General features: G+C 45.2%; 3 protein-coding genes and 1 pseudogene across 5 annotated transcripts in view; 2 read left to right on the top strand and 2 right to left on the bottom strand.

Moving 5' to 3' along the window:
- LOC135096163 (glutamate-rich WD repeat-containing protein 1-like) overlaps positions 1-19,205 on the bottom strand; it is a 34,230-nt pseudogene extending 15,025 nt beyond the window's left edge.
- Positions 3,047-8,591, top strand: LOC135096165 (gastrula zinc finger protein XlCGF57.1-like). Of its 3 annotated transcripts, none has more exons than XM_063997490.1 (3): positions 3,047-4,281; positions 4,971-5,042; positions 5,407-8,591. In XM_063997490.1, exon 3 carries the CDS (start codon positions 6,596-6,598, stop codon positions 7,565-7,567), a length of 972 nt encoding a protein of 323 aa, XP_063853560.1. In that variant the 5' UTR covers positions 3,047-4,281; positions 4,971-5,042; positions 5,407-6,595; the 3' UTR covers positions 7,568-8,591. The 3 variants fall into 3 exon arrangements, with proteins under 3 accessions (XP_063853560.1, XP_063853559.1, XP_063853561.1); XM_063997489.1 differs by having other exon boundaries at positions 4,968-5,042; XM_063997491.1 differs by having other exon boundaries at positions 4,968-5,091.
- The window catches only part of LOC135096167 (glutamate-rich WD repeat-containing protein 1-like), a gene marked incomplete at its 5' end in the record, with an annotated part of 19,876 nt that continues 1,301 nt past the window's right edge, over positions 8,932-27,506 (bottom strand). Inside the window, 3 exons of the mRNA XM_063997493.1 lie at positions 8,932-11,305; positions 12,293-12,410; positions 27,385-27,506. The exon at positions 27,385-27,506 is cut by the window's right edge and continues 5 nt beyond it. Of these exons, the coding sequence (XP_063853563.1) occupies positions 27,386-27,506 (121 nt within the window). The remainder of the gene's footprint in view (positions 11,306-12,292; positions 12,411-27,384) is intronic.
- Positions 22,828-25,100, top strand: LOC135096256 (gastrula zinc finger protein XlCGF57.1-like). The gene is made up of 2 exons (XM_063997623.1): positions 22,828-22,873; positions 22,972-25,100. The coding sequence occupies exons 1-2, from the start codon at positions 22,828-22,830 to the stop codon at positions 24,285-24,287; spliced, it is 1,362 nt and encodes a 453-aa protein (XP_063853693.1). The 3' UTR covers positions 24,288-25,100.

Raw genomic sequence — 27,506 nt, 5'->3', positions numbered from 1 at the left:
AGATGGAGAGACTATAACAGAAGAAGAAATAGAGACAAGACCAGAAAAGCTTCCTGGTATTCTTGTCAACAATAAGGAAAACCTTCAAGCAATTTACAAATACATGGATGATGATGCAGTTACGACGCTTCACGCTACTATCAAAGCTAAAGAAGACGACATTCCTGGAGCATGGGTTTGTCCAGAATGTGCGGAAATCACAGCAGATGGACGTGAAGTGGTGGAGTGTGAATCTTGCTACGAATGGTACCACACTGCTTGCCATGGATCTGCAAAAAATTTCAAGGCATCGTGAAGCTGCTGCAAATGTAACCCAACCCAGTATGAAGTTCCCTTTAAAGATTTTTAACTTTATAATAGGAAATAAATGGTAACGTTATATTTACAGATTTTTAAGTCTCCCTTGGGAGACAGCCTTTTAACCTTGAATTTTAATAATACTCACCAAGCCTATCATCTTTTAAAGACAAATTTAAGAGACACATGTTATCATCATATTAGTCATGCATTGCAATCATCAAATAATAAATACCTTTATAGTTTTACTATATTATCATAGAAACTTACAGTGTTATTATATTATATTGTCAGGGTTTCCATTATTTGTGCTTTATTAGTAGTATACTTTGTATTAATATTATTTGTTCTTATTAGCTTCAGTTTATTTTACTTTTGTTACATTATACCATTTATACAGTGTTTTTAAATGTTTAAGTTATATACCATTGTCCATAAAGCTTAATGCTTCCAAAGGGCTGTTTGTCCTATTATTAATTACTATATGTGATAATGTATATGCAAATGACAAACATAATAAAGTGTTTAAAGTTTTTTTTAAAGTGTTTAATATGTTTCAACTTCCATTTGTAATCTTGAAATGATAAATTTAAAAAAAAAACATCATGAGTTCCCTTTTACTCTTCAATAACCACTGTATTCGTTACATTACGCTGTTTTGTGTACGGTGGACTTGATGACTCTCTGACGTACAAAACGTCTCCTTCCCTACCTTTATTCTTGTCTCCCCCTTCCCTTGTCCATAGTGCCATATGACCTATATTTTCCTGTCACATTTACATACGTCATAAGCATTACAATACTTTACACTACTTGCCATTGGTGACTTGAGAACGGTGGTATGATTTTTTGTGTGGGGGGGTGAAATGGCCAAGAGGGAGGAAATATATCCTATGTCTGTCATTCCCCCCCAGGGAAAAACAGCCAAGACCAATTTTCCCGGGGGGAAATTTAACCTAGGCTACTGTTCCCAGGGGGAACTACAGTCAGGGGGGAAATTTTTCCTGCTACACCGGTACAGACTCAGCGCGATTCCCACCATGGTGCGAGCCATCAATCAATAGTATTTCCCTTCTAGATTAGACTTACCTTTAGGATTAATGTTAAGTATTTCCCCACCCCTTCTGTACATTTTCAGTTTGTTAACTGCCTGAATAATAAACTGTTTATTATTATTATTATTATTACACACACCTGCATATTCCAGAGGTCCTACACCCTCACACACCTGTCAACGCCGCCAGACACCACGAACGGTTCACAGCGGTTCCAATGCAGCACGTTGATGTTGCTGGTGTGTACGTCTGTACATGTGATCATGCAGGCCTTGTTGGGGGCTGCACGCACGTCCCACACCCATATACTGGAGGGGGGGAGGGGGGTGTGGTTAGGTTAGGGAGGGGGAGGGATAGAAGTTAGGTTAGGGAGAAGTAGAGAGTTGTTAGGTTAGGTTGGGTTAGGTTAGATTAAGTTGGGTCAGGTTAGGTTAGGTTAGAGGGAAGGAGAATTAAAAGGAGAAAAGGAGAAAAAGAGAAAAAGGAAGGAGGAAAAGAAAGAGAAATATTTAAATTACACATACTCTCTCTCTCTCTCTCTCTCTCTCTCTCTCTCTCTCTCTCTCTCTCTCTCTCTCTCTCTCTCTCTCTCTCTCTCTCTCTCTCTCTCTCTCTCTCTCTCTCTCTCTGCCTCACCTCCTGTCCACAGAACAGGAGGCCAGGACACTCACCTCTGAGGGTGACCACTGCAGGTCCTCAACAGAAGCAGTGTGTGCAGTGAGGGGGGAGGTGCTCACCTGCCACCACTACCCCTCCTGTGGCCGCCAGATGTGTATTGCCCCCTGTTGGGGGTGGAGGGCTGAGTTACCTGGGGCTGCTACCACTACTACTACTACTACTACTACTACTACTATAAGAAAGAAGAGGATAAGGTTTAAAGAGATAAGTGTAAGTGATAGCTATCCGCCCTGTGGTCCTTACCTACCCACACAAATGCTGTACTAAGAAACGGTCTCTCTCTCTTTCTCTCTTTCAGCACGGCAGATTTCCAAGGCCACAGAGATGACTAGCTGGGTTGTCAAGAGTGCTTCTCCAGTTCATAATGTAGAAATGTTGTTAATTTCACCAGAAAACTAAAAACACCCTTAAAAACCCGCATCACTTCAACTACAGCCTTTGGAATGTAGAAATGTTGTTAATCTGTCACCAGAACTCTAAAAATACCCTTAAAAACCTGCATCACTTCAACTACAGCCTTTGGAATGTAGAAATGTTGTTAATCTGTCACCAGACAGATCTGTGGTTCTCTCCCCTCGTCCTCCTCGTCCTCCAGCTCGCTCTCACTCTCACTCTCTTTCCTTCATCTTGGAGAGCTTGCTCACCTGTTGGAGAGAGAGAGATTAATACTTCTTATATCTGATAAAATAAAAGAATGTATAAATTAATGAATGAACAAAATAAAATAAATAAATAAATAAAATAGAAATTATAAGATATTTCAATATATTTATGTTGAATATTAATAATCATAAGAGTAATAATAATAATAATAATAGTAATAATAATAATAATAATAATAATAATAATAATAATGATAATAATAATAATAATTATAATAATAATTATAATAATAACTGATGATAAATTACATGAGAAAATAAACAAATAAACATATATTATTTGCAAGTGTCCATCAGTCAGCTAGCCAGCCAGTCAGTCAGTCAGTCAGCTAGCTAGTCAACCAGTCAGTCAGTCAGTCAGTCAGCTAGCTAGCCAACCAGTCAGTCAGTCAGTCAGTCAGCCAGCCAACCAGCCAGTCAGTCAGCTAGCTAGCCAACCAGTCAGTCAGTCAGTCAGTCAGCCAGCCAACCAGTCATTCATTGTCAGTCAGTCAGTTAACCAGCCAGTCTGTCAGTCAGCCTGCCAGCTAACCAGTCATTCAGTCAGTCAGCCAACCAGTCAGTCAGTCAGTTAGTCAGTCCATCAGCCAGCCAACCAGTCAGTCAGTCAGTCAGCCAACCAGTCAGTCAGTCAGTTAGTCAGTCCATCAGCCAGCCAACCAGTCAGTCAGTCAGTCAACCAGTCAGTCAGTTAGCCAGTCATTCGTTTAGTCAGTCACTCAGTCAGCCAGCCAGCCAAGCAGTCAGTCAGTCAGTCAGTCAGTCAGCCAGCCAGCCAACCAATCAGTTAGTCAGTCAGTCAGTCATTCAGTCAGCCAGCCAGCCAGCCAGTGAGTCAGTGAGTCAGTCAATGAGTGAGTCAGCCAGCCATCCAGCAAGCTAACCATTGAGCCAGTGAGTGAGTAAGTCAGTCAGCCAGCCAACCAGTCAGTCAGTCAGCCAGCCAGCCAAGCAGTCAGTCAGTCAGCCAGTCAGTGCTGGAGTGTGTGAAGTATGCCAGAGACTGGAATGAGATGATGCAAGTGATACTGACTGAGTTAGGGCATGATAGGAATGAAAGAGTGGAGAAGACAGGAAAGGAATGGATGGTGTTGTTGCTGGGACTGTGTAGAGAGGCGAATGAAAGGATGATTGAGGCGGTGAAAGAGTTTCTGGAGAGAATGTGGCGTGCCAGGTGTATGAACAATTAGGATAGAGGATGCTGTTCGTTTCTCTTTTTTTTTCCCCCTTCTACAGGAGTTGCCGATCCAAAGGCCTGGCTCAGGAGTGATCCTGTGCCACCTGTACCATCAAGATCAAGATCAGGGAGCAGAGGCGGCGTGGTGCTGTGGTCAGTGATCAGGTCACGCCGAGTGTGCGGCAGATTGCGCCTGTGTTTGAGCTGGCCTGGGTCACCTGTGGCCACCTGGTCACCTGTCTACTCTGTGTCTGGTGGAGGGAACAGAGGCGGCGTCCCCGTGGTGCTGTGGTCATTGGTCAGGTCACGGCGAGTGTGCGGCAGATTGCGCCTGTGTTTGAGCTGGCCTGGGTCACCTGTGGCCACCTGGCGGACTGGCGGCGCCTCCCTGGCCTCACCTGAGGGCGTGCAGGTAATGGTGGGCGGGGAACAAGTCAATGTCGGGAGGCGAGTGACTGAGGTGGTGGTCACCGTCACTCTTGTTGTGGTTTGTTTGTTTGTTTGTTCATTTCTTTTATTCCCAAGGCGTGGCGGCGCCGCCTGGCTGTCTGCTGGTGCTGCCTGCCTGGTGAAGTGTTGCCTGGGGAATAATAGGCAGACATCTTGTGCACTGCTGCGCTGGGTTAGGTTAGGCTGTGTGGCACTACAGTCGATGTGGGGTCCCCGGCTGGCTAGGCCGCGTCCGGCAAGTCTATAGAGAGAGAGAGAGAGAGAGAGAGAGAGAGAGAGAGAGAGAGAGTAGATTCCTTGCCTGACGTGGTAATAAGGAAAATACACAATTGGCAACACAGACCTGCCGGACAAGGCCTAGCCAGCCTGGAATCCCACGTCCACACTAGTGCCGGTTGTTTGGTGTTAGTTGTGTTAAGGTAGGTTTGGTTATTTTGTTAGGTTTGGTTAGGGTTAGTTAGGTTAGTAAGATAGGCTTGCTTATATTATGTTAAGACAGGTTAAGTTTAGGTTAGGTTTTTTTTGACAAAATTTTGCTGTCACAATCATGGCAGCAATGCAGGACATCAGTTAATGTTTTTTGCCTTTTTGTTTTATTTTTGTTATTTGTTTGTTTATCATTGTTTTATTTATTTGTTTGTTTTCCAGCAGGACATCAGTGGTGAGAGACAAAAAGACCCGACCAGCAAGCCCTCCCATCCATTCTGCCGCAGAGTCCCTCAGGTTAGTGGCCGGCATGTCCTCCTGTCCATTCTACCCCAGAGCCCCTCAGGTATGTGGCCGGCAAGTCCTCCCGTCCATTCTGCCCCAGAGCCCCTCAGGTCAGTGGCCGGCAACGAAAACTGATTGGCTTGCTCTTTGCATGGCTGTGGTGGCCCGATCAGAGTCATTTGTTGTGTGGTAGCCCTACTCTGTGGAGGCTGTGTGTTAGGCTGAGACTGAGGCAGGAAGCCCCTCTCTGCCTGTGTGGTGACGGCCTCCTCTGTTACAGGTGCCAGGTGTATCTTGTCTGTGGAGTCTGTGTTAGGCTGAGGCTGAGGCAGGTAGCCCCTCACTCCCTGTGTAGTGACAGCCTCCTCTGTTACAGGTGCCAGATTGGCATCCAGTGGCGGGACTCCCTCTGTGCATCCTCGGTGCAGCCCCAGTGTTCCTGCAGAACTGACCACTACCAAGAGCAGTGTTGCAATGGAGGATGTGATGCCAGGCAGCAGCAGTAGCAGCAGTATGAACAGCTGGGAGCAGTTGCTCTTCTAGACAGGGTGGAATCAAAAGCTTTTCGTCTCATCAACTCCTCTCCTCTCAGTGACTTTCTTCAGCCTCTCTCTCACTGCCGCAGTGTTGCATATCTAGCTGTCTTCTACCGCTATTTTCATGCTAACTGCTCTTCTGATCTTGCTAACTGCATGCCTCCTCTCCTCCTGCTAACTCTGTACAGGGGCCTTTTCCGTCCATGTATGGAGTATGCTTGACATGTCTGGGGGGGTTCCACTCATACTGCTCTTCTAGACAGGGTGGAATCAAAAGCTTTTCGTCTCATCAACTCCTCTCCTCTAACTGACTGTCTTCAGCCTCTCTCTCACCGCCACAATGTTGCATATCTAGCTGTCTTCTACTGCTATTTTCATGTTAACTGCTCTTCTGATCTTGCTAACTGCATGCCTCCCCTCCTCCCGCGGCCTTGCTGCACAAGACTTTCTTCTTTCTCTCACCCCTATTCTGTCCACCTCTCTAACACAAGAGTTAACCAGTATTCTCAATCATTCATCCTTTTCTCTGGTAAACTCTGGAACTCCCTGCCTGCTTCTGTATTTCCACCTTCCTATGACTTGAATTCCTTCAAGAGAGAAGTTTCAAGGCACTTATTCATCAATTTTTGACCACTGCTTTGACCCTTTTATGGGACTGGCATTTCAGTGGGCATATTTTTTTTATTGGATTTTTGTTGCCCTTGGCCAGTGTCTTTCCTACATAAAAAAAAAAAATGAAAAAACCACAAGTGTGACCACTGCAGGAAGACATTTGCCCAGAAGAGTCATCTTGCTTCACACATCCTCACCCACACTGGGGAGAGAATGTTCCAGTCCCTGGAGTGTGGGAAAAGATTTACCAGGAAGGGTTCCCTTGACAGACACATCCTCACCCACACTGGGGAGAGAATGTTCTAGTCCCTGCAGTGTGGGAAAAGATTTACCAGGAAGGGTTCCCTTGACAGACACATCCTCACCCACACTGGGGAGAGAAAATTCCAGTGCCTGGAGTGTGGGAAAAGATTTACCATGAAGGGTTCCCTTGACAGACACATCCTCACCCACACTGGGGAGAGAAAGTTCCAGTGCCTGGAGTGTGGGAAAAGATTTACTCGGAAAGGTCATCTTGACACACACATCCTCACCCATACTGGGGAGAGAAAGTTCCAGTGCCTGGAGTGTGGGAAAAGATTTATCCATAAAGGTGATCTTAATAAACACACCCTCACCCACACTGGGGAGAGGAAGTTCCAGTGCCTGGAGTGTGGGAAAAGATTTATCCATAAAGGTGATCTTAACAAACACACCCTCACCCACACTGGGGAGAGAAAGTTCCAGTGCATGGAGTGTGGGATAAGATTTATCCTTAAAGGTGATCTTAACAAACACATCCTCACCCACACTGGGGAGAGAAAGTTCCAGTGCCTGGAGTGTGGGAAAAGATTTATCCATAAAGGTGATCTTAACAAACACATCCTCACCCACACTGGGGAGAGAAAGTTCCAGTGCCTGTTGTGTGGGAAAAGATTTACCAGGAAGGGTTCCCTTGACAGACACATCCTCACCCACACTGGGGAGAGAGAGTTCCAGTGCCTGGAGTGTGGGAAAAGATTTACCAGGAAGGGTTACCTTGACAGACACATCCCCAACCACACTGGGGAGAGAGAGTTCCAGTGCCTGGAGTGTGGGAAAAGATTTACCATGAAGGGTTCCCTTGACAGACACATCCTCACCCACACTGGGGAGAGAGAGTTCCAGTGCCTGGAGTGTGGGAAAAGATTTACCAGGAAGGGTTCCCTTGACAGACACATCCTCACCCACACTGGGAAGAGAAAGTTCCAGTGCCTGGAGTGTGGGAAAAGATTTACCAGGAAGGGTTCCCTTGACAGACATGTCCTCACCCACACTGGAGAGAGAAAGTTCCAGTGCCTGGAGTGTGGGAAAAGACTTACCCATAAAGGCAGTCTTGACAGACACACCCTCACCCACACTGGGAGATAGTAAAGTGGCTGTCTTCTACAACAAGGACATTCCAGCAGGGAGACACACACACACACACACACACAAGGTGGGGGAACAAAACCTGATAATGTTATCTGGAACAAAGAAGAGAAAACAGCCAAAATGATAGATGTTGCAGTCCCCAGTGACTAAGGCCTCAGTAGAGCTGAAAGGAAAAAAATTACAAAATATCAAGACCTAAGAAATGACCCACGAACAACGTGGTCACTGACGGACGTCGGTATAACACCAGTGGTGGTGGCGACGACAGGGCTGATGAAGAAAAACCCGGAGAGCTGCCCTGAGGCAATCCCTGGTCCCCCAGGTGCCCACGAGGTACAAACAGCTGCGGTCAAGGGAACAGTCGCCGTCCTGAAGAGAGCCCTCGGATACACTGCTAACACTGCTTAGGGTGTAACTTTAGACCCCAGGCTTGGGGCCCATTGCACTCACCAAACAATGAAACAAGAAAATGCAGAAAACAGGGAGAGAAAGTTCCCAGGCCTGCAGTGTGGGAAAAGATTTGCCCTGGCAATACCAGTGGTGACGTGGGTGTGGTGTGGTGACTGGCCACAACATTACTGCCACAAACCAGCTGGCAATACCAGTGGTGACTTGTGGGTGTGGTGTGGTGACTGGCCACAACATTACTGCCACAAACCAGCTGGCAATACCAGTGGTGACTTGTGGGTGTGGTGTGGTGACTGGCCACAACATTACTGCCACAAACCAGCTGGCAATACCAGTGGTGACTTGTGGGTGTGGTGTGGTGACTGGCCAAAAGGTTTATCCTGCAATGTAATGTTGACAAACATCCTCACCCACACTGTGGTAAGGAAGTACAGGTGTGGTGTTTGTGGCAGTGTTTGTGTAGCAAGAGTGGTGTTGCCAGACACATCCAAACACACCTGTGGGGGGTGAGGTGTTGTGGATGTGGTGGTGGTGTGTGAGGGACTTGGAGTGACTAGTGTTTGTGTGTTGTTACTTTGTACTCAAGTGTTGGAATAAACTTTTGTTGCTAGAATGCTGAGTTATGTTGTTAACAGTACTTAATGTGTGTGTGTGTGTGTGTGTGTGTGTGTGTGTGTGTACAAAATGGCCAGTATTAATCCTCACATGACAAACACAGCAGTTGATGAATGGAATAGACTCAGTAGTCAGGTTGTTAGTGCAGAGTGAGTCATTACAGAGCTTTGAAGTGTTAGACAAGTGTTTGGACAGGGCTGACAGGTGGAAACAGACAGGTGTGTTTTGTACAGGGACTGCCACGTGTAGGCCTGATGGCTTCCTGCACCAACCCTTGTGTTCTTGTGTACTACTACTACTACCACCACTACTACTATTAATAATAATAAAACACTTCATTTCTTCACTCTTATAATATATTACAACATCCATTTTCTTCAAATATAAGCTGGAAAATTGTTATTAAAATTATTCAAAACTAAACCCATTCACTCTTCTTATTCTTCAACAATTTGGCTTAGAAGAAGAATAACAACAATAACACCACCAATAACTTACAACTCCACTATAACTCGCTGTTATATATAAAATGCATCCACTTATGAAAATATACGCTGTACATGATACAGTGTGTGTGTGTGTGTGTGTGTGTGTAGGACTGAGAGAGAGAGAATAAAAGAAGATAACAAATGCATGGAGAGAGAGAGAGAGAGAGAGAGAGAGTCCAAATAAAACCATTTCAAACCATACATACACACATACATACATACAACAACAACAACAATAACCACCAAAAAGATAATAATAAAAATTGCTACATATCATTATTATTATTATTGTTGTTGTTGTTGTTGTTTGGTTTGTTTTGTTGTTCTGTCCTTGGCGAGTACCTTCTGACAGACCCGCAGGAGGGAACACGGGAAGGAAGCAAGAAATGGAGCAACTAAAGAAAATGGACGAAATACAGGAAGGACTTAAAAAAAATACAAAGAAAATGGGGAAGATATAGAAAAATAAAGGAAAAATTAAAAAATCTACAAGAAATGAAGGAATAATAATGGAAGAACTGAAATATAATGGATAAACAGGAAGAACAAGGAAATGCAAAAGAATAAAAATTAATAATGACCTAAATGTGAATATAGATAAAATAGATAAACAGGAAGAACAAGGAAATGCAAAAGAATAAAATAATAATAATGATGATAATAATAATAATAATAATAATAATAATAATAATAATAATCCAAATATGTATAAATGAAGAATAAAAGAAATAAAACAATGAGGAATGAAAGAAAACATGTAAACAACAAATAACAATAATGATGAAATGTTGATAATTGAAGGAAATAACAAGGAATGGAGAAGAAAAAAAAAACTGAAGTGAAAAAAGTAAATAAAGAGGAATGAAAACGAATAAATGGATAAAAAAATAAATAAATGAAAGAGGAAGGAAATAAATAGATAAATGAAAATAAGTAAAAAAAATACATGAATGAAAATGAAAGGTAATAAAGAACACAAAAATAAAGGAAAAGAAAAGAATAAATAAATAAAAAATTAATAGACAGATAGACACATACACAAAAGATAAAACAATATATTGCACACACATTTTGGCAGAGAGAGAGAGAGAGAGAGAGAGAGAGAGACTCTTTAAAATAATAATAAAGAAAGAATTGGAAAAGATGTGTGTGTGTATGTTTACCTAGTTGTGTTTTACAGGAAAAGAGCTGTGCTCGTGCTGTCCTGTCACCATATCTATAAGCATCCAGTGTGTGTGTGTGTGTGTGTGTGTGTGTCACCATACCTATAAGCATCCAGCTTAACTTTAAATCCATGAATATTAGTTGCTTGTACCAGTGTTTCATCTAAGTTGTTCCATATTTCTGTGCTTGTGTTTGGGAAACCATATTTCTTGACATCTCTTCTACTTGGTGTTTTCCTCAATTTCACTCCATGTGCTCTTGTATGTGTTGAGTCCCACACAAATAAGTCTTCTTTGTCAACTTGACTTTAAAGCTCTGTATATAGCAATCAGCTCCCCTCTTTCTCTTCTCTCTGGTAATGATGCAAGCTTCAGTCTCCTTAATCTTTCTTCATAGGTTTAATCTCTCAAGCTTGGCACCAGTTTGGCTGCAGCTCTTTGGATCCTTTCTAGTGTGTGTGTGTGTGTGTGTGTGTGTGTGTGTGTGCGCAAAGAATGTTTATATTTGGTTAGTCAGTCAATCTCTCTCTCTCTCTCACACACACACACAGTCAGTCAAAAATTTATAAAAATAATGAGCTAAGTTACTTAAGTACAATAAAACCAATAATAATAATAATAATAATAATAATAATAATAATAATAATAATAATAATAATAGTGACACTATTTTCATAATGAGATGAATGATTTACTGGAATGTTCTTGTTTGTGTTTGTTTGTTTGTTTGTCTGTTGCTCAAGTGTGTGTGTGTGTGTGTGTGTGTGTGTGTGTGTGTGTGTGTGTGTGTGTGTCAACCAGTCAAAAACCTCAAAAAAACTACCATAAACCTTTCCTCCAGGAGGGCCAATCACGGCCCTCCTGGCCTTTCAGTCGGCCAATCAGTTGCCTCATGTGCCCTCCTGTCCAATCACGGCTCAGTGGTGATGACATTACACATCTTGGGGGGATTGAAGGTGGTGGGGGGGAGGGGGGTCAGCCACCAGCCAGGGGGACATTTGGCTCAGGGACGGGGCTGCCCTGGTGGTGGTGGTGGTGGTGGTAGTAGTGTGGGCTGCTTCCTGCTGGGGAAACAGAGAGGGGGTGAGTGGTGGTGGTGTGTTGGTGGTGGTGGTGGTGGTAGCAGGAGGAGGTTATGTCAAGCAGTAGTAGTAGTAGTACTACTAGTAGTATAATAGTAGTAGTAGTAGCAGCAGCAGTAGTAAAAGTAGTAGCAGCAGTAGTAGTAGTAGGATGAGGAGGAGGTTCTGTCAAGTAGTAGTAGTAGTAGTAGTAGTAGTAGTAGTAGTAGTAGTAGTAGTAGTAGTAGTAGTAGTAGTAGTAGTAGTAGTAGTAGTATGAAATTATGAATGTAGAAGTAAATAAAAAAAAAAAATTTGACAATAATAATAATAATAATAATAATAATAATAATAATAATAATAATAATAATAATAATAATAATCATAATGATGATGATGATGATGATAGTGATAATAATAAGATGAAGAAGAAAAGAAGGAAGAAAAAGATGAAAAGAAGGAAGGAAGGAAGAAAAAGATGAAAAGAAACAAAACAAAAAAGTTTAAAACAATAAAAATGAGAGAGAGAGAGAGAGAGAGAGAGAGAGAGAGAGAGAGAGAGAGAGAGAGAGAGAGAGAGAGAGAGAGAGAGAGAGAGAGAGAGAGAGAGAGAGAGGGGGCTGGGAGATATCATGAGTGTTTTCAAATAATTTCTTTTTAAATCTTCACATTCATTCATGTCTCACACACACACACACACACACACACTAGTGGAAGTGACAGCTCATGGAGTAACACACTGTTAACTGGGCGGTGGAGAACTTGATGACTCAGTGGGTTGATTGTGATGCCAGATTTAGTGGAGGAGATAAACCACCAACACTTCATTTAGTGTTTGCCAAGGACATGGAAATTATTCAAACTATACACTGTGATAGCCCTCCACATAAAAGTGATCAGGTGTTCATGCAATTTCATTTGAATAATGGACATGTAATCATTGATCAAAATTATAAGGTGAAAAGATTTAAATATACTAAAGCCCACCTGGAAAGATTAAGAAAGCACTCTGCTGCCGCGGACCAGAAAGACTCCCAAGACGCGGGAGGCGTTCGGGAAGAGCTGCACGAGTTGACGAGGACGCGCGGCTGCGGTGCAGAGAAATCTGTGCCCAAAGGAGGAGCAGGATGTAGAAAGGGTAAACAATGGTTCAATACAAAATGCAAAGAGGCTACAAATTGTGAGTGAAATGCTTGCAACAGACGGAGGAGGAGGAAGACTGAGAGCAGACGGGAGGAATGCACCAACGCCAGAGACAAGTACGTCGAGACGACGAGAACGGAGAGAACAAACTACGAAAGAGATGCAACAGATAAGCGTACAAATAAAGCCAAACTGTTCTTTAGACATATTACTAGAAGATGAAGAAGAAGGAGGGTGTATCCAGACTGAAAGTTGAAGGAAGAGTCTGGGAGGACGCACAGGACGTGGCGGAGGCGGGGAACAGTAGTTTCAGATCGGTATTTACTGTGGAAGGGCTTTGATGCTGGAAGGGATGAGTTGGTGAGGAATATACTAAGTACAGTCCCAGTCAGTTATGAGGAAATACTTAAGATGAAGGAACAACTTGATGTAAATAAAGCAACTGGTCCAGATGGAGTGTCAAACTGGATATTGAAGGAATGCACAGAACAACTGGCTGATAAAATTCACAGTCTGGTGGTGACATCACTACCACAGGGAAGAGTGCCAAAAGACTGCAACACACCAAATATTACACCAATATTCAAAGGAAACAAGGAAAACCTTTACTGTCACCTCGTAATGTCTATCCAGTCCTTTCTTTCCTTCCCTCCTTCACTCCTCGTCTCCCGTCTGACCTCAGTTGACGGCCAGCCACCACCACGGCACCACCTCTTCCCCTCCAACGCCCACACACACCTGCACATTGTTTTGTAGCCTCCTGGGGCACTGACATGCAGGAAAACAAACAAAAACAACAAAAACAAAAAAGTACACACACACACACACACACACACACACACACACACACACACACACACCAACTAAACTAACTATATTGAACTTCATCCTAACTTAACTTAACTCCTAGCTTAACTTAACCTAGACAAACCTAATAATCTAACCTAACCTAGCTTAACTACTACTACTACTACTATGACTACTACTACCACTACTACAACCTCACCTCCTCCTCTCCTCTTCTCGCCTCTCCATCCCACCACCACCACCACCACCACCACCACCACCCACCTCCCCCTCCTCGGCTGCCTCCCTCTCCACAGCCAAGTCCCACTGCAAGATGGCGTCGTCCTCCCCCCCGCTGGCCAGCACGGAGCCCTCGCTGGGGTGCCACTTCACGGTGCTGACTGGCGCTGAGTGGTGCTTCAGCTCTGCCACAGCACCACCGCCACCCTGTGTGGTTAGGTTTGGTTAGGTTAAGTTAGGTTAAGTTAGCTTAGGTTTGATTAGGTTATGTTAAGTTAGGTTGATTAGGGTAAGTTAGGTTACAGAAGAGGAGGAGGAGGAGGAGGAGGAGGAAGAACAGAAGGAAGAGAAGGAGGGGAAGAAAAGAACAAAAGAGATGAAAAGATGAATGAAAATTGAGGAAATACATAACAAAATAAATTAAAAAATGAAACAAACACACACACACACACACACACACACACACACACACACACACACATACACACACAAATGAAAGAAGACAAAAAAAATAAATAAAGATTAAACAAAACACACACACACACACACACCTGCATATTCCGGAGGTCCCACACCCGCACACACCCGTCATCGCTGCCGGACACCAGGAACGGTTCACAGCGGTTCCAATGCAGCACGTTGATGTCGCTGGTGTGTGCGTCTGTACGTGTGATCATGCAGGCCTTGTTGGGGGCTCCACGCACGTCCTACACCCGTATACTGGAGGGGGAGGGATGGAAGTTAGGTTAGGGAGAAATAGAGGGTTGTCAGATTAGGTTAGGTTAAGTTAGGTTAGGTTAGGTTTTAGAGAGGGAAGGAGAATTAAAGGGACAAAAAGGAGAAAAGAGAGAAAGGAAAGAGAAAGATTTAAATTACACTCTCTCTCTCTCTCTCTCTCTCTCTCTGTTTCACCTCCTGTCCACAGAGCAGGATGCCAGGACGCTTGCCTCTGAGGGTGACCACTGCAGGTCCTCCACAGAAGCAGTGTGTGCAGTGAGGGGGAGGTGCTCACCTGCCACCGCCCCCTCCTGTGGCCGCCAGATGTGTATTGCCCGCTGACAGTCCCCTGATGCTAGAGTACCTGTTGGGGGTGGAGGGCTGAGTTACCTGGGATGGCTGCTGCTGCTCCTACTACTACTACTACTACTACTACTACTGCTGCTACAAGAAAGAATAGGATAATGTTTAAAGAGATAAGTGTTGGTGATAGCTATCCGCCCTGTGGTCCCTACCTACCCACACAAATGCTGTACTCAGAAACGGTCTCTCTCTCTCTCTTTCTCTCTCTCACCACGCCAGTTTTCCAAGGCCACAGAGATGACTAGCTGGGTTGTCTAGAGTGCTTCTCCGGTTCATAATGTAGAAATGTTGTTAATTTCACCAGAACCCTAAAAACACCCTTAAAAACCCACGTCACTTCAACTACAGCCTTTGGAATGAAGAAATGTGGTTAATCTGTCACCAGAACCATAAAAACACCTTTAAAAACCCACGTCACTTCAACTAGAGCCTTTGGAATGTAGAAATGTTGTTAACCTGTCACCAGAACCATAAAAACACCCTTAAAATCCCGCGTCATTTCAACTCCAGCCTTTGGAAAATAGAAATGTTGTTAGTCAGTCACCAGAACCACAAAAACACCCTTAAATACCCACGCCACTTCAACTAGGACCAGGTCAAGCCAGGTCAACACTCACCAGATATGACAGGTGACCAATCGAGGGCAAATCCTTCTGACCGGTGACCTCGGAATGTGAAGAGAGGCAGATCATCTCTACCATGACCCGACCCAGCCTGACCTGCCTCCACCTCCTCCAGCAGCGGGGTCAGGTCCCAGATGTTGACCTGACCCAACTCGGACCAGGAGGCTGCGACCTGCACATTGTTGATGGTGGTGGCCTGGGTGGAATGAGGTCAGGTTAGGAGAGAGAGAGAGAGAGAGAGAGAGAGAGAGAGAGAGAGAGAGAGAGAGAGAGAGAGAGAGAGAGAGAGAGAGAGAGAGAGAGAGAGAGAGAGAGAGAGAGAGAGAGAGAGAGAGAGAGAGAGAGAGAGAGAGAGAGAGAGAGAGAGAGAGAGAGAGAGAGAGAGAGAGAGAGAGAGAGAGAGAGAGAGAGAGAGAGAGAGAGAGAGAGAGAGAGAGAGAGAGAGAGAGAGAGAGAGAGAGGCCTCCAAACAACACAACACAAGTGACAACAGTTTTTTGTAACATAAAGGTGTGCCGTGCCTCTATAAGTGCTGCGGTGGTGCTGGTACCATCACCCTTAATGGGCCTCAGCACATTAAGTAGGTTGGCCTTTGCATTCCCAGTCACAGCTGATTGGTACACATTTAATGCTGGGTCAACAAGGAATGCCCCCAGTCAGAGCCAATCAGTGCACATTTAAAGCTGGGTCTCTCTCTCTCTCTCTCTCTCTCTCTCTCTCTCTCTCTCTCTCTCTCTCTCTCTCTCTCTCTCTCTCTCTCTCTCTCTCTCTCTTGTTCCCATTCACAGCTGATTGGTACACATTTAATGCTGGGTCAACAAGGAATGCCTCCAGTCAGAGCCAATCGGTGCACATTTAAAGCTGGGTCTCTCTCTCTCTCTCTCTCTCTCTCTCTCTCTCTCTCTCTCTCTCTCTCTTGTTCCCATTCACAGCCGATCAGTACACATGTAATGCTGGGTCAACCAGGAACAGGCAATCGTCACAGAGAAATCCCAGCTGTCACCACAATTCAAAACTGCAGACTCTGCACTGTAGCCAGACGCGCTGCCGGCCGAGCCACCGTGACCACCCAACAGTTTTCACAAAGATTAAAAGAAGGGGCAGTTTTGGCATCAAGTGTGCACAAACTAAAGGAAAGACTTGGACCTAACCTGGCTTAACCTAACCTAACAAATTCTACCCTAACCTAATCTAATTTAACCTGTCCTAACCTAACCTAACCAACTCTATGCTAATCTAACATAACCTATCCTATCAAATTTTATCCCAATCTTTCCTAACCTAACCTGACAAATTTTATCCTAATCTGACCTATAAAGATATGCAGGCAATGAAAACCACACACACAAACACACACACACACACACACACACACACACACACACACACACACACACACACACACACACACACACATTTTTTCCTCCCTTTCTCCCTTCCTTCCTTGCCCTCCCTCCCTCCTTCCCCCAACACACACACACACACACACACACACACACACACCCTGATCCTGTTGACTCCACCACTGTGTCTGTACGAGGCTGACGCAATCTGTGGCTCTCTCCCCTCGTCCTCCTCGTCCTCCAGCTCGCTCTCACTCTCACTCTCACTTTCCTTCATCTTGGAGAGCTTGCTCACCTGTTAGAGAGAGAGAGAGAGAGAGAGAGAGAGAGAGAGAGAGAGAGAGAGAGAGAGAGAGAGAGAGAGAGAGAGAGAGAGAGAGAGAGAGAGAGAGAGAGAGATTAATACTTCTTATATCTGTTAAAATAAGAATGAATAAATAAGATAAAATAAATAAATAAATAAAATAGAAATTACAAGGTATTTCAATATATTTATGTTGAATAATAATAACAATAATAATAATAATAATAATAATAATAATAATAATAATAATAATAATGATAAATTACATGAGCAAATAAATAAATAAACAAACATATATCATTTGTAAGTGTCCATCAGTCAGTCAGTCAGTCAGTCAGTCAGTCAGTCAGTCAGTCAGTCAGCCAGCCAGCCAACCAGCCAGTCAATAAGCCTGCCAGCCAGCCAGCCAGCAAGCCGGCTGGCCAGCCACCCTGCCAAACAACCAGTCAGTCAGTCAGTCAGTCAGTCAGTCAGTCAGTCAGTCAGTCAGTCAGTCAGTCAGTCAGTCAGTCAGTCAGTCAGTCAGTCAGTCAGTCAGCCAGCCAGCCAACCAGCCAGTCAATAAGCCTGCCAGCCAGCCAGCCAGCAAGCCGGCTGGCCAGCCACCCTGCCAGACAACCAGTCAGTCAGTCAGCCAGTCAGTCAGTCAACCAGCCAGCCAGCCAGCCAACCACTCAGTCAGTCAGTCAGTCAGTCAGTCAGTCAGTCAGTCAGCCAACCAGTCAGTCAGTCAGTCAGTCAGTCAGTCAGTCAGTCAGTCAGTCAGTCAGTCAGTCAGTCAGTCAGTCAATCAGTCAGCCAAACAGTCAATCAGTCAGCCAACCAGTCAGTCAGTCAGTCAGTCAGTCAGTCAGTCAGTCAGTCAGTCAGTCAGCCTGCCAGTCAGTCAGTCAGTCAGTCAGTCAGTCAGCCTGCCAGTCAGTCAGTCAGTCAGCCTGCCAGTCAGTCAGTCAGTCAGTCAGTCAGTCAGTCAGTCAGTCAGTCAGTCAGTCAGCCAGCCAGCCACACACACACACTACTCTGAGCCTGTCCAGACTATCCACCAGGTACCGAGAGGCTCTGGAGAAGTTTGGAAGGGGACTACTGCATCATCCACGTCTCAGAAACATGCTGCCGCCTGACGCGCCTCGCACGGCCCGTGCCACCAGACACCACAACAAGATAACGCCCCTAATAAAGGCGCCGCGCACGGACCGGTACAGACTCAGTGTGATTCCCACCATGGTGCGAGCCATCAATCAATAGTCCCTTCTAGATTAGACTACCTTTAGGATTAATGTTAAGTATTTCCCCACCCCCTATGTACATTTTCAGTTTGTTAACTGCCTAAATAATAAACCGTTTATTATTATTATTATTTACCTTCATAACAAGCACAGTATTGAGGTGTACGCGTGCAGCCTGTGTCCCAGCAACAAAATACACAGTCACAGGGTTGTCACAAGTGCGTGAGTCTCCCAGGGTGTCTCTCAGGATGTCAAAACTCAGGCATGGGGCTACTGTGTGGAGGGGGAGGAAGCTGGTGGTGGTGGTGGTAGTAGTATGGTAACACTGCTAGACTAATGCACGCTCTCTCTCTCTCTCTCTCTCTCTCTCTCTCTCTCTCTCTCAATGTCTATGTATTCCTAACCTAACTTAACACAGGCTAACTTAACCTAACCTAACCAAACTTTACACAACACTAACTTAACCTAACCTTAGCTAACTTAATCTAACCTAAATTAATCAAAGTTTAGACCACGCAAACAAACTTGACTTAATATTAACTAACCTAACCTTGAGCAAACCTAAAGAGAAACAAGAAAACAAACAAACCAACAAACAATCATAAAGTAATTAGATATGTAACTCCCCCCGAGAAAAATACGAAAAACCAAGAATAAGATTAAAAAAAAAAGAAACAGGTAAGGAAAACTGATAAATAAATAAATAAATAATAGCACTAATTTTTCTAACTCCAAAACGACGCACGATACAAAAATCTATCGTAGAAGACAACTTATAGAAAACACCCTCAAAAACCCCCACGACAAACCTCACGTCCCTAAAGTAACCCTAAAGGAAGATACAGCCAAAAATATTACCAGTGCTTCCCTCATGAAAAAGTTTATAGGCGGAAAAGTCGCATTCTAGCTCTCCTCCTCCTTCTCCTGCCTCTTCCTCCTCTTCGCTCCCTCCTTCCATGGCTTCCTCCTCCTCCATTCTCTCCTCCTGGCCCTCCTCCATGCTCCTAACTGGTGGAGATCGAAGGGAAATAGAGGAAATGTGAAGGGGTGTGTGGCACGCAGCGTGAGACGGAGGGATGTAAACAAAACCCACGTGGTTACTCGATCTTGATCTTGATATTATAGTCTTGATCTTAATGATGTTATAGGTGCCCCGGGATTATTCCTGAGCTAGGCCTCTGGAGCGGCATCTGCTATAGGAAGAAAAAAACACACAAAACAATCAGAAAACAAACAGTATCCTCTACACTAATCGTCCCTACATTTGGCACGCCACATTCTCTCCAGGAATTCTTTCACAGCCTCAATCATCCTTTCATTGGTCTCTCTATACAGTCCCAGCACCACCACCATCCATTCCCTTCCTGTCTTCTCCACTCTTTTCATTGCTATTATTCCCTAACTCAGTCAGAATCACTTGCATCATCTCTCTTCCGTCTGTCTCACACCTCTCGCACTCCAGCACCACATGCTCCACCGTCTCATCCTCTTCCGTGTCACACGTCTGGCACACTTTGCTGCGGGACTCAAACCACCTGTAATTCCTTGCATTCACATCCATACACTGACTGTGCCCTTGCTCGGAAGAGAAGATCACCGCCCAGGCTTCCCTCATACCACCTTTCATACATCGGGGCCTCTTTCTCTATATAGCAGTCCAAAGTACTCTTGTTCCATCTTATTCTTCCATACACTCAGTCCATTACTCTTCCATTACTCTTACTCTTCCATTCACTCAGTCCCACACACTTCACCTCTCAGTCTATCTCACTCTTCCACTTTCTTACATTCCATTCTAAAGCCTCTCCATTTGTAGCAATCACAGTCCAGTCACTCTCAGTATGCCTCCCCTCAAACCACTGAAAAGCCTACTATAGACCTACCATACTACTAGTAGTCCTTCAAGAATCAATGTCAAGATCAAGGATCAACACAAAGATCAAGATCCATTGGCGCCAAAAGTCGTTTGTGTATTCCGTGTCTGGTGGAGGGAACAGAGGCGGCGTCCCCGTGGTGCTGTGGTCAGTGGTCAGGTCACGCCGAGTGTGCGGCAGATTGCGCCTGTGTTTGAGCTGGCCTGGGTCACCTGTGGCCACCTGGTCACCTGTCTACTCTGTGTCTGGTGGAGGGAACAGAGGCGGCGTTCCCGTGGTGCTGTGGTCAGTGGTCAGGGCCCGCCGAGTGTGCGGCAGATTGCGCCTGTGTTTGAGCTGGCCTGGGTCACCTGTGGCCACCTGGCGGACTGGCGGCGCCTCCCTGGCCTCACCTGAGGGCGTGCAGGTAATGGTGGGCGGGGAACAAGTCAATGTCGGGAGGCGAGTGACTGAGGTGGTGGTCACCGTCACTCTTGTTGTGGTTTGTTTGTTTGTTTGTTGATTTCTTTTATTCCCAAGGCGTGGCGGCGCCGCCTGGCTGTCTGCTGGTGCTGCCTGCCTGGTGAAGTGTTGCCTGGGGAATAATAGGCAGACATCTTGTGCACTGCTGCGCTGGGTTAGGTTAGGCTGTGTGGCACTACAGTCGATGTGGGGTCCCCGGCTGGCTGGGCCGCGTCCGGCAGGTCTAGAGAGAGAGAGAGAGAGAGAGAGACTATGTACATTTAGCTATGTAATAGTGATCATATGCAGTGGCGGCTCGTGACTGTTACTGATGGGGGGGCTGTCTCACATTCAGACAAATAAAATCTTAAATGCTTTTATTGTTATTGTTTAATATACCATTGATTGATAGATTATAAAGATAGATAGATAATAATTTAATTCTCTAGGTCTTATCCTAACGGTAAATGCTTGACTTCCTTAGTGCTGGCTTAGGCTTTTTGAAAAGGAAGTCCATTCTCCTGTTCCTGTTTTGTGCAAACAGATCAATAACTTTTTCATTTAAACCTGGCATATTATTCATAGAAATCTTCTCTATTGAAATCATGGCAAGTGCAAGTTCTTTCAATGCAGAAACTGTCTTTGCTTCTTGTGCCATTTTGCAAAATACTGCTAGGCCTACCTGGGAAAAGAAAAAAATACTATTTTATACGATGTTTCTGTGATTTCACACCATCTATGATAATCAAGATTGAGCACAAGCCATCACTGATCAATAATATTTTAAAATCATCCCTGACAAATTGAAAAACACGATCGAAAATAAGACCGACGCAAGAACACTCACCTAGCCACAACAACGGCCGAGACAAGACTGCACTGGACGCAGTCCACACTCGCCCGGGAAGCCTCCCCACATTTCTCCCCGCTTTCGTATCATTAAATAGTAAATAATTTCCCTACTTCCTCATTGTTTTGCAGTATTTTTTTCATATAAACATGAGAATTGGTGTTTTCATGTGAATGATAGTCAAACATAAAATAAATGAACATTATTTTCTTGAATCTTAGAAATCCACTGGGGGGGCTGCAGTCTCGCAGTCCCTATTGACGAGCCGCCACTGATCATATGTCTTGTCAGAAGAGAGAGAGAGAGAGAGAGGAGGGGGGGGGGTATCCTCGCCTGACCTGGTAACAGTGCAAGGAAAATACACAACTGGCAACTCAGACCTGCCGGACAAGGCCTAGCCAGCCTGGAGCCCCACGTGCACACTAGTGCCGGTTGTTTGGTGTTAGTTGTGTTAAGGTAGGTGTGGTTATTTTGTGTGTTATATTTGTTATATTATGTTATGGCAAGTCAAGTTAACTTTAGGTTAGGTTAGGTTTTTTTGACAAAGTTTTGTCGTCACAACAGTGGCAGCAACACAGGACATCAGCTAATCTTCTTTGTCTTTTTGTTTTATTTTTGTTATTTGTTTGTTTATCATTGTTTTATTTGTTTGTTTGTTTTCCAGCAGGACAGCAGTGGCGAGACAGCAAGACCCCACCAGCAAGTCCATTCTGCCCCAGATCCCTCGGGTCAGTGGCCGGCAAGTCCTCCCGTCCATTCTGCCCCAGAGCCCCTCGGGTCAGTGGCTGGCAAGTCCTCCCGTCCATTCTGCCCCAGAGCCCCTCAGGTCAGTGGCTGGCAAGTCCTCCTGTCCATTCTGCCCCAGAGCCCCTCGGGTCAGTGGCCGGCAAGTCCTCCCGTCCATTCTGCCCCAGAGCCCCTCGGGTCAGTGGCCGGCAAGTCCTCCCGTCCATTCTGCCCCAGAGCCCCTCAGGTCAGTGGCTGGCAAGTCCTCTTCTCCATTCTGCCCCAGAGCCCCTCAGGTCAGTGGCTGGCAAGCCCTTCCATCCATTCTGCCCCAGAGCCCCTCAGGTCAGTGGCCGGCCACTCAGAACGCTGCACCACTGTTGTCAACACTTGCTTCTTTGTCACAAGTTACCACCAACAAAAACTGATTGGCTTGCTCTTTGCACGGCTGTGGTGGCCCGCACAGAGTCAGTTCTTGTGTGGTGGCCCTACTCTGTATGGAGGCTGTGTGTTAGGCTGAGGCTGAGGCAGGAAGCCCCTCGCTGCCTGTGTGGTGACGGCCTCCTCTGTTACAGGTGCCAGGTGTATCTTGTCTGTGGAGGCTGTGTGTTAGGCTGAGGCTGAGGCAGGAAGCCTTTCGCTGTCTGTGTGGTGACGGCCTCCTTTGTTACAGGTGCCAGGTGTATCTTGTCTGTGGAGGCTGTGTGTTAGGCTGAGGCTGAGGCAGGAAGCCTTTTGCTTTCTGTGTGGTGACGGCCTCCTCTGTTACAGGTGCCAGGTCGGCGTCCAGTGACGGGACTCCCTCCGTGCATCCTCGGCTCAGGCCCAGGGTTCCTGCAGGACCGGCCGCGGCCAGGAGCAGTGTTGCAATGGAGGATGTGACGTCATGCAGCAGCAGCAGGAACAGCTGGGAGCAGCAGGCGACCCCAGGCGTGAGGACCTACACTTGTGACCACTGCGGCAAAGTGTGCTCCACCAAGGCTGCCATTGCCAGACACGTCCTCTCCCATGCCGGCAAGACAAGGCTGAGAGGCAGGAGTGGCCCCACTGAACACACTGCCACCCACACTGGCGGCAGGAACCACAAGTGTGACCACTGCGGGAAGACATTTGCCCGGAAGAGTTATCTCTCCCCACACATCCTCACCCACACTGGGGAGAGAAAGTTCCAGTGCCTGGAGTGTGGGAAAAGATTTACCAGGAAGGATTCCCTTGACACACACATCCTCACCCACACTGGGGGAGAGAAAGTTCCAGTGCCTGGAGTGTGGGAAAAGATTTACCAGGAAGGATTCCCTTGACACACACATCCTCACCCACACTGGGGAGAGAAAGTTCCAGTGCCTGGAGTGTGGGAAAAGATTTACCCTGAAAGGCCATCTTGACAGACACATCGTCACCCACACTGGGGAGAGAAAGTTCCAGTGCCTGGAGTGTGGGAAAAGATTTACCCAGAAAGGTCATCTTGACAGACACATCCTCACCCACACTGGGGAGAGAAAGTTCCAATGCCTGGAGTGTGGGAGAAGATTTATCAAGAAAGATAATCTTGACAGACACATCCTTACCCACACTGGGGAGAGAAAGTTCCAGTGCCTGGAGTGTGGGAAAAGATTTACCCTGAAAGGTGATCTTAAACACATCCTCACCCACACTGGGGAGAGAAAGTTCCAGTGCCTGGAGTGTGGGAAAAGATTTACCCGGAAAGGCCATCTTGACACACACATCCTCACCCACACTGGGGAGAGAAAGTTCCAGTGCCTGGAGTGTGGGAAAAGATTTACCAGGAAGGATTCCCTTGACACACACATCCTCACCCACACTGGGGAGAGAAAGTTCCAGTGCCTGGAGTGTGGGAAAAGATTTACCCTGAAAGGTGATCTTAACAAACACATCCTCACCCACACTGGGGAGAGAAAGTTCCAGTGCCTGGAGTGTGGGAAAAGATTTACCCAGAAAGGCCATCTTGACAAACACATCCTCACCCACACTGGGGAGAGAAAGTTCCAGTGCCTGGAGTGTGCGAAAAGATTTACCCAGAAAGGCCATCTTGACACACACATCCTCACCCACACTGGGGAGAGAAAGTTCCAGTGCCTGGAGTGTGGGAAAAGATTTACCCAGAAAGGCCATCTTGACAAACACATCCTCACCCACACTGGGGAGAGAAAGTTCCAGTGCCTGGAGTGTGGGAAAAGATTTATCAAGAAAGGTAATCTTGACAGACACATCCTCACCCACACTGGGGAGAGAAAGTTCCAGTGCCTGGAGTGTGGGAAAAGATTTACCCTGAAAGGTGATCTTAACAAACACATCTTCACCCACACTGGGGAGAGAAAGTTCTAGTGTCTGGAGTGTGGGAAAAGATTTACCCTGAAATGTAATCTTGACACACACATCCTCACCCACACTGGGGAGAGAAAGTTCCAGTGCCTGGAGTTTGGGAAAAGATTTATCCGGAAAGGCCTTGACAGACACATCTGCACCCACACTGGGGAGAGAAAGTTCCAGTGCCTGGAGTGTGGGAAAAGATTTACCCTGAAAAGTAATCTTAACACACACATCCTCACCCACACTGGGGAGAGAAAGTTCCAGTGCCTGGAGTGTGGGAAAAGATTTACCCAGAAAGGCCATCTTGACAGACACATCCTTACCCACACTGGAGAGAGAAAGTTCCAGTGCCTGGAGTGTGGGAAAAGATTCATCCATAAATGTTATCTTAATATACACATCCTCACCCACACTGGGGAGAGAAAGTTCCAGTGCCTGGAGTGTGGGAAAAGATTTACCCTGAAAGGCCATCTTGACAGACACATTCTCACCCACACTGGAGAGAGAAAGTTCCAGTGCCTGGAGTGTGGGAAAAGATTTGCCCAGAAAGGCCATCTTGCCTCACACATCCTCACCCACACTGGCTTTGAAGTGTTAGACAAGTGTTTGGACAGGGCTGACAGGTGGAAACAGACAGGTGTGTTTTGTACAGGGACTGCCACGTGTAGGCCTGATGGCTTCCTGCACCAACCCTTGTGTTCTTGTGTACTACTACTACTACTACTACCACCACCACTACTACTATTAATAATAATAAAACACTTCATTTCTTCACTCTTTTAATATATTATAACATCCATTTTCTTCAAATATAAGCTGGAAAATTGTTATTAAAATTATTCAAAACTAAACCCATTCACTCTTCTTCTTCATCAATAATTTGGCTTAGAAGAAGAATAACAACAATAACACCGCCAATAACTTATAACTCCACTATAACTCGCTGTTATATATAAAATGCATCCACTTATGAAAATATACGCTGTACATGATACAGTGTGTGTGTGTGTGTGTGTGTAGGACAGAGAGAGAGAGAGAGAGAGAGAGAGAATCCAAATAAAACCATTTCAAAACATACATACAACAACAATAACAATAATAACAAAATAATAATAATTGCTGCCTTATTATTATTGTTGTTGTTGTTGTTGTTGTGTTTTGTTTTGTTTGTTTTGTTCTCCTTGCCGAGTATCTTGTGACGAGACCCGCAGGAGGGAACACGGGAAGGAAGCAATAAATGGAGGAACTGAAGAAAATAGAGGAAATAGAGGAAGGACTTTAAGAAATGCAAAGAAAACGGGCAAAATATAGAAAGAGCAAGGAAAAGTTGATCAATGTAAAAGAAATGAAGGAATAATGATGGAGGAACTGAAGTATAATGGATAAACAGAGGAACAACAAGGAAATGCAAAACAGTACAAAAATAATGAGCCAAATGTGAGTAAATATAAATAAGATAGATAAACAGGAGAGAGAGAGAGAGAGAGATTCTTTAAAATAATAATAAAAAAGAATTGGAAAAGGTGTGTGTATGTGGGTAAGGAATGGTTAGTCAGTCAATTAGTCTCTCTCACACACACACACACACACACACATATATATATATATATATATATATATATATATATATATATATATATATATATATATATAGACCACATATATAGAGGAGATAATGAGAAGGTTCATGGAATATGCCACAATTGTTTGCTCACCCCATAATGAAAAGGAAACAAGGAAAACAGAGAGGATCCAAACAGCTGCAGCCAAACTGGTGCCAAGCTTGAGAGATTTAACCTATGAAGAAAGATTAAGGAGACTGAAGCTTGCATCATTACCAGAGAGAAGAGAGAAAGAGGGGAGCTGATTGCTATATACAGAGCTTTAACCCTTTCCCTCCGGCGCTTAAATTATTTTCCCGTTTTGTATGATGGCTAAAAATGGTAAGCCTAGAAATTGTCAGAAAACTGTTTGAATACTAATAATTATTTTCTCTTTGTTATTCTGAATACAATGATGTACTTTGTAGCTCGACGTGACCTCTGAAAGTTCAGTTTATGTCTTATCAAGGATTCCTCCTCCTCCTCCCGCTGTGTGATCCGCCTTCCAGAAACAGCCCGGAAAGCGATGGCACCGCGCGCACACACACTCTCTCTCTCTCTCTCTCTCTCTCTCTCTCTCTCTCTCTCTCTCTCTCTCTCTCTCTCTCTCTCTCTCTCTCTCTCTCTCTCTCTCTCTTTCATCTTGGAGGGGAAATTGTACACCTCCAATGAGAGAGAGATTTCATCCCCTTTCATATCAAGTTTCAGGCAAATAACATTATGTCTCTCTCTCTCTCTGTCTGACAAGTTACCTTCTACCATTTTATTATAAAATCGAAGATAATGAAAAAATGAACATGAAAGAATGATAGGTATCATCTCTCTGTTCTGATAAAACAGGTGGATCCTGTAAATCATTTTCCGAGTCCTCTCTAATGTCTTCGCTTTCTTCAGTTTCTTCTAAATATTCCCTGTCACTGTCTTCAAACTCAGAAGCACTGCTAAATACATATGTTGTGTCCTGCTTCATGGTGAGTTATGATCTGAGATCCTTGGCTCTTATCAGGATGTCTCTTCGCACTTATCATGGTGCTTTCCACCCGGCCGGTCGCTGGAGTTGCCAAGTGTCGCCCGGAGAAAGGGAAAATAGCTTAGTTACCGCTAAATTTCCAGAGCTAGTGACAAGACTACATGTGGAAACATGCCAGACACCATCTGACTCGAGAAACCGCGCTTGGAGCTCAAAATTGAGGCGCCAAAATTCTTGATTACGGGTATGATCGCCGTCGCTACGGACGCATTTTTGCAATCGTAAATATACGATTGCCGGAAGGAAAGGGTTAAAGGGTAGGGATCAAGTTGACAAAGAAGACTTATTTGTGTGAGATTCAACACATACATACATACATACATACATACACACACACACACACACACACACACGCACCATTTTTCACCCTCTCTTTCCTTCCTTCTTCACTACTTCCCCCTTCCTGTCCCTCCCTCTCTAACGCCCCCCTCACACACACACACACACCCCTCCCCTCTCTCCCCCTCACCCCCCCACACACCTCAGCAGCTGATGGTCTTAAAGATATTGAAGCCGCTGTGAGCCGTGGACACCAGCAGGCCGGGGATCTGAGGGTGCCAGTGTAACTCCTTCACCTCCTGCTGACCGCGGTGCACGAACAGC

Source organism: Scylla paramamosain, unplaced genomic scaffold, assembly GCF_035594125.1.
Source record: "Scylla paramamosain isolate STU-SP2022 unplaced genomic scaffold, ASM3559412v1 Contig3, whole genome shotgun sequence".
Classification (NCBI taxonomy): Eukaryota; Metazoa; Arthropoda; class Malacostraca; order Decapoda; family Portunidae; genus Scylla; species Scylla paramamosain.
Note: the sequence above shows the minus strand (reverse complement) of the source record. Positions and strands in the feature narration are given on the sequence as shown.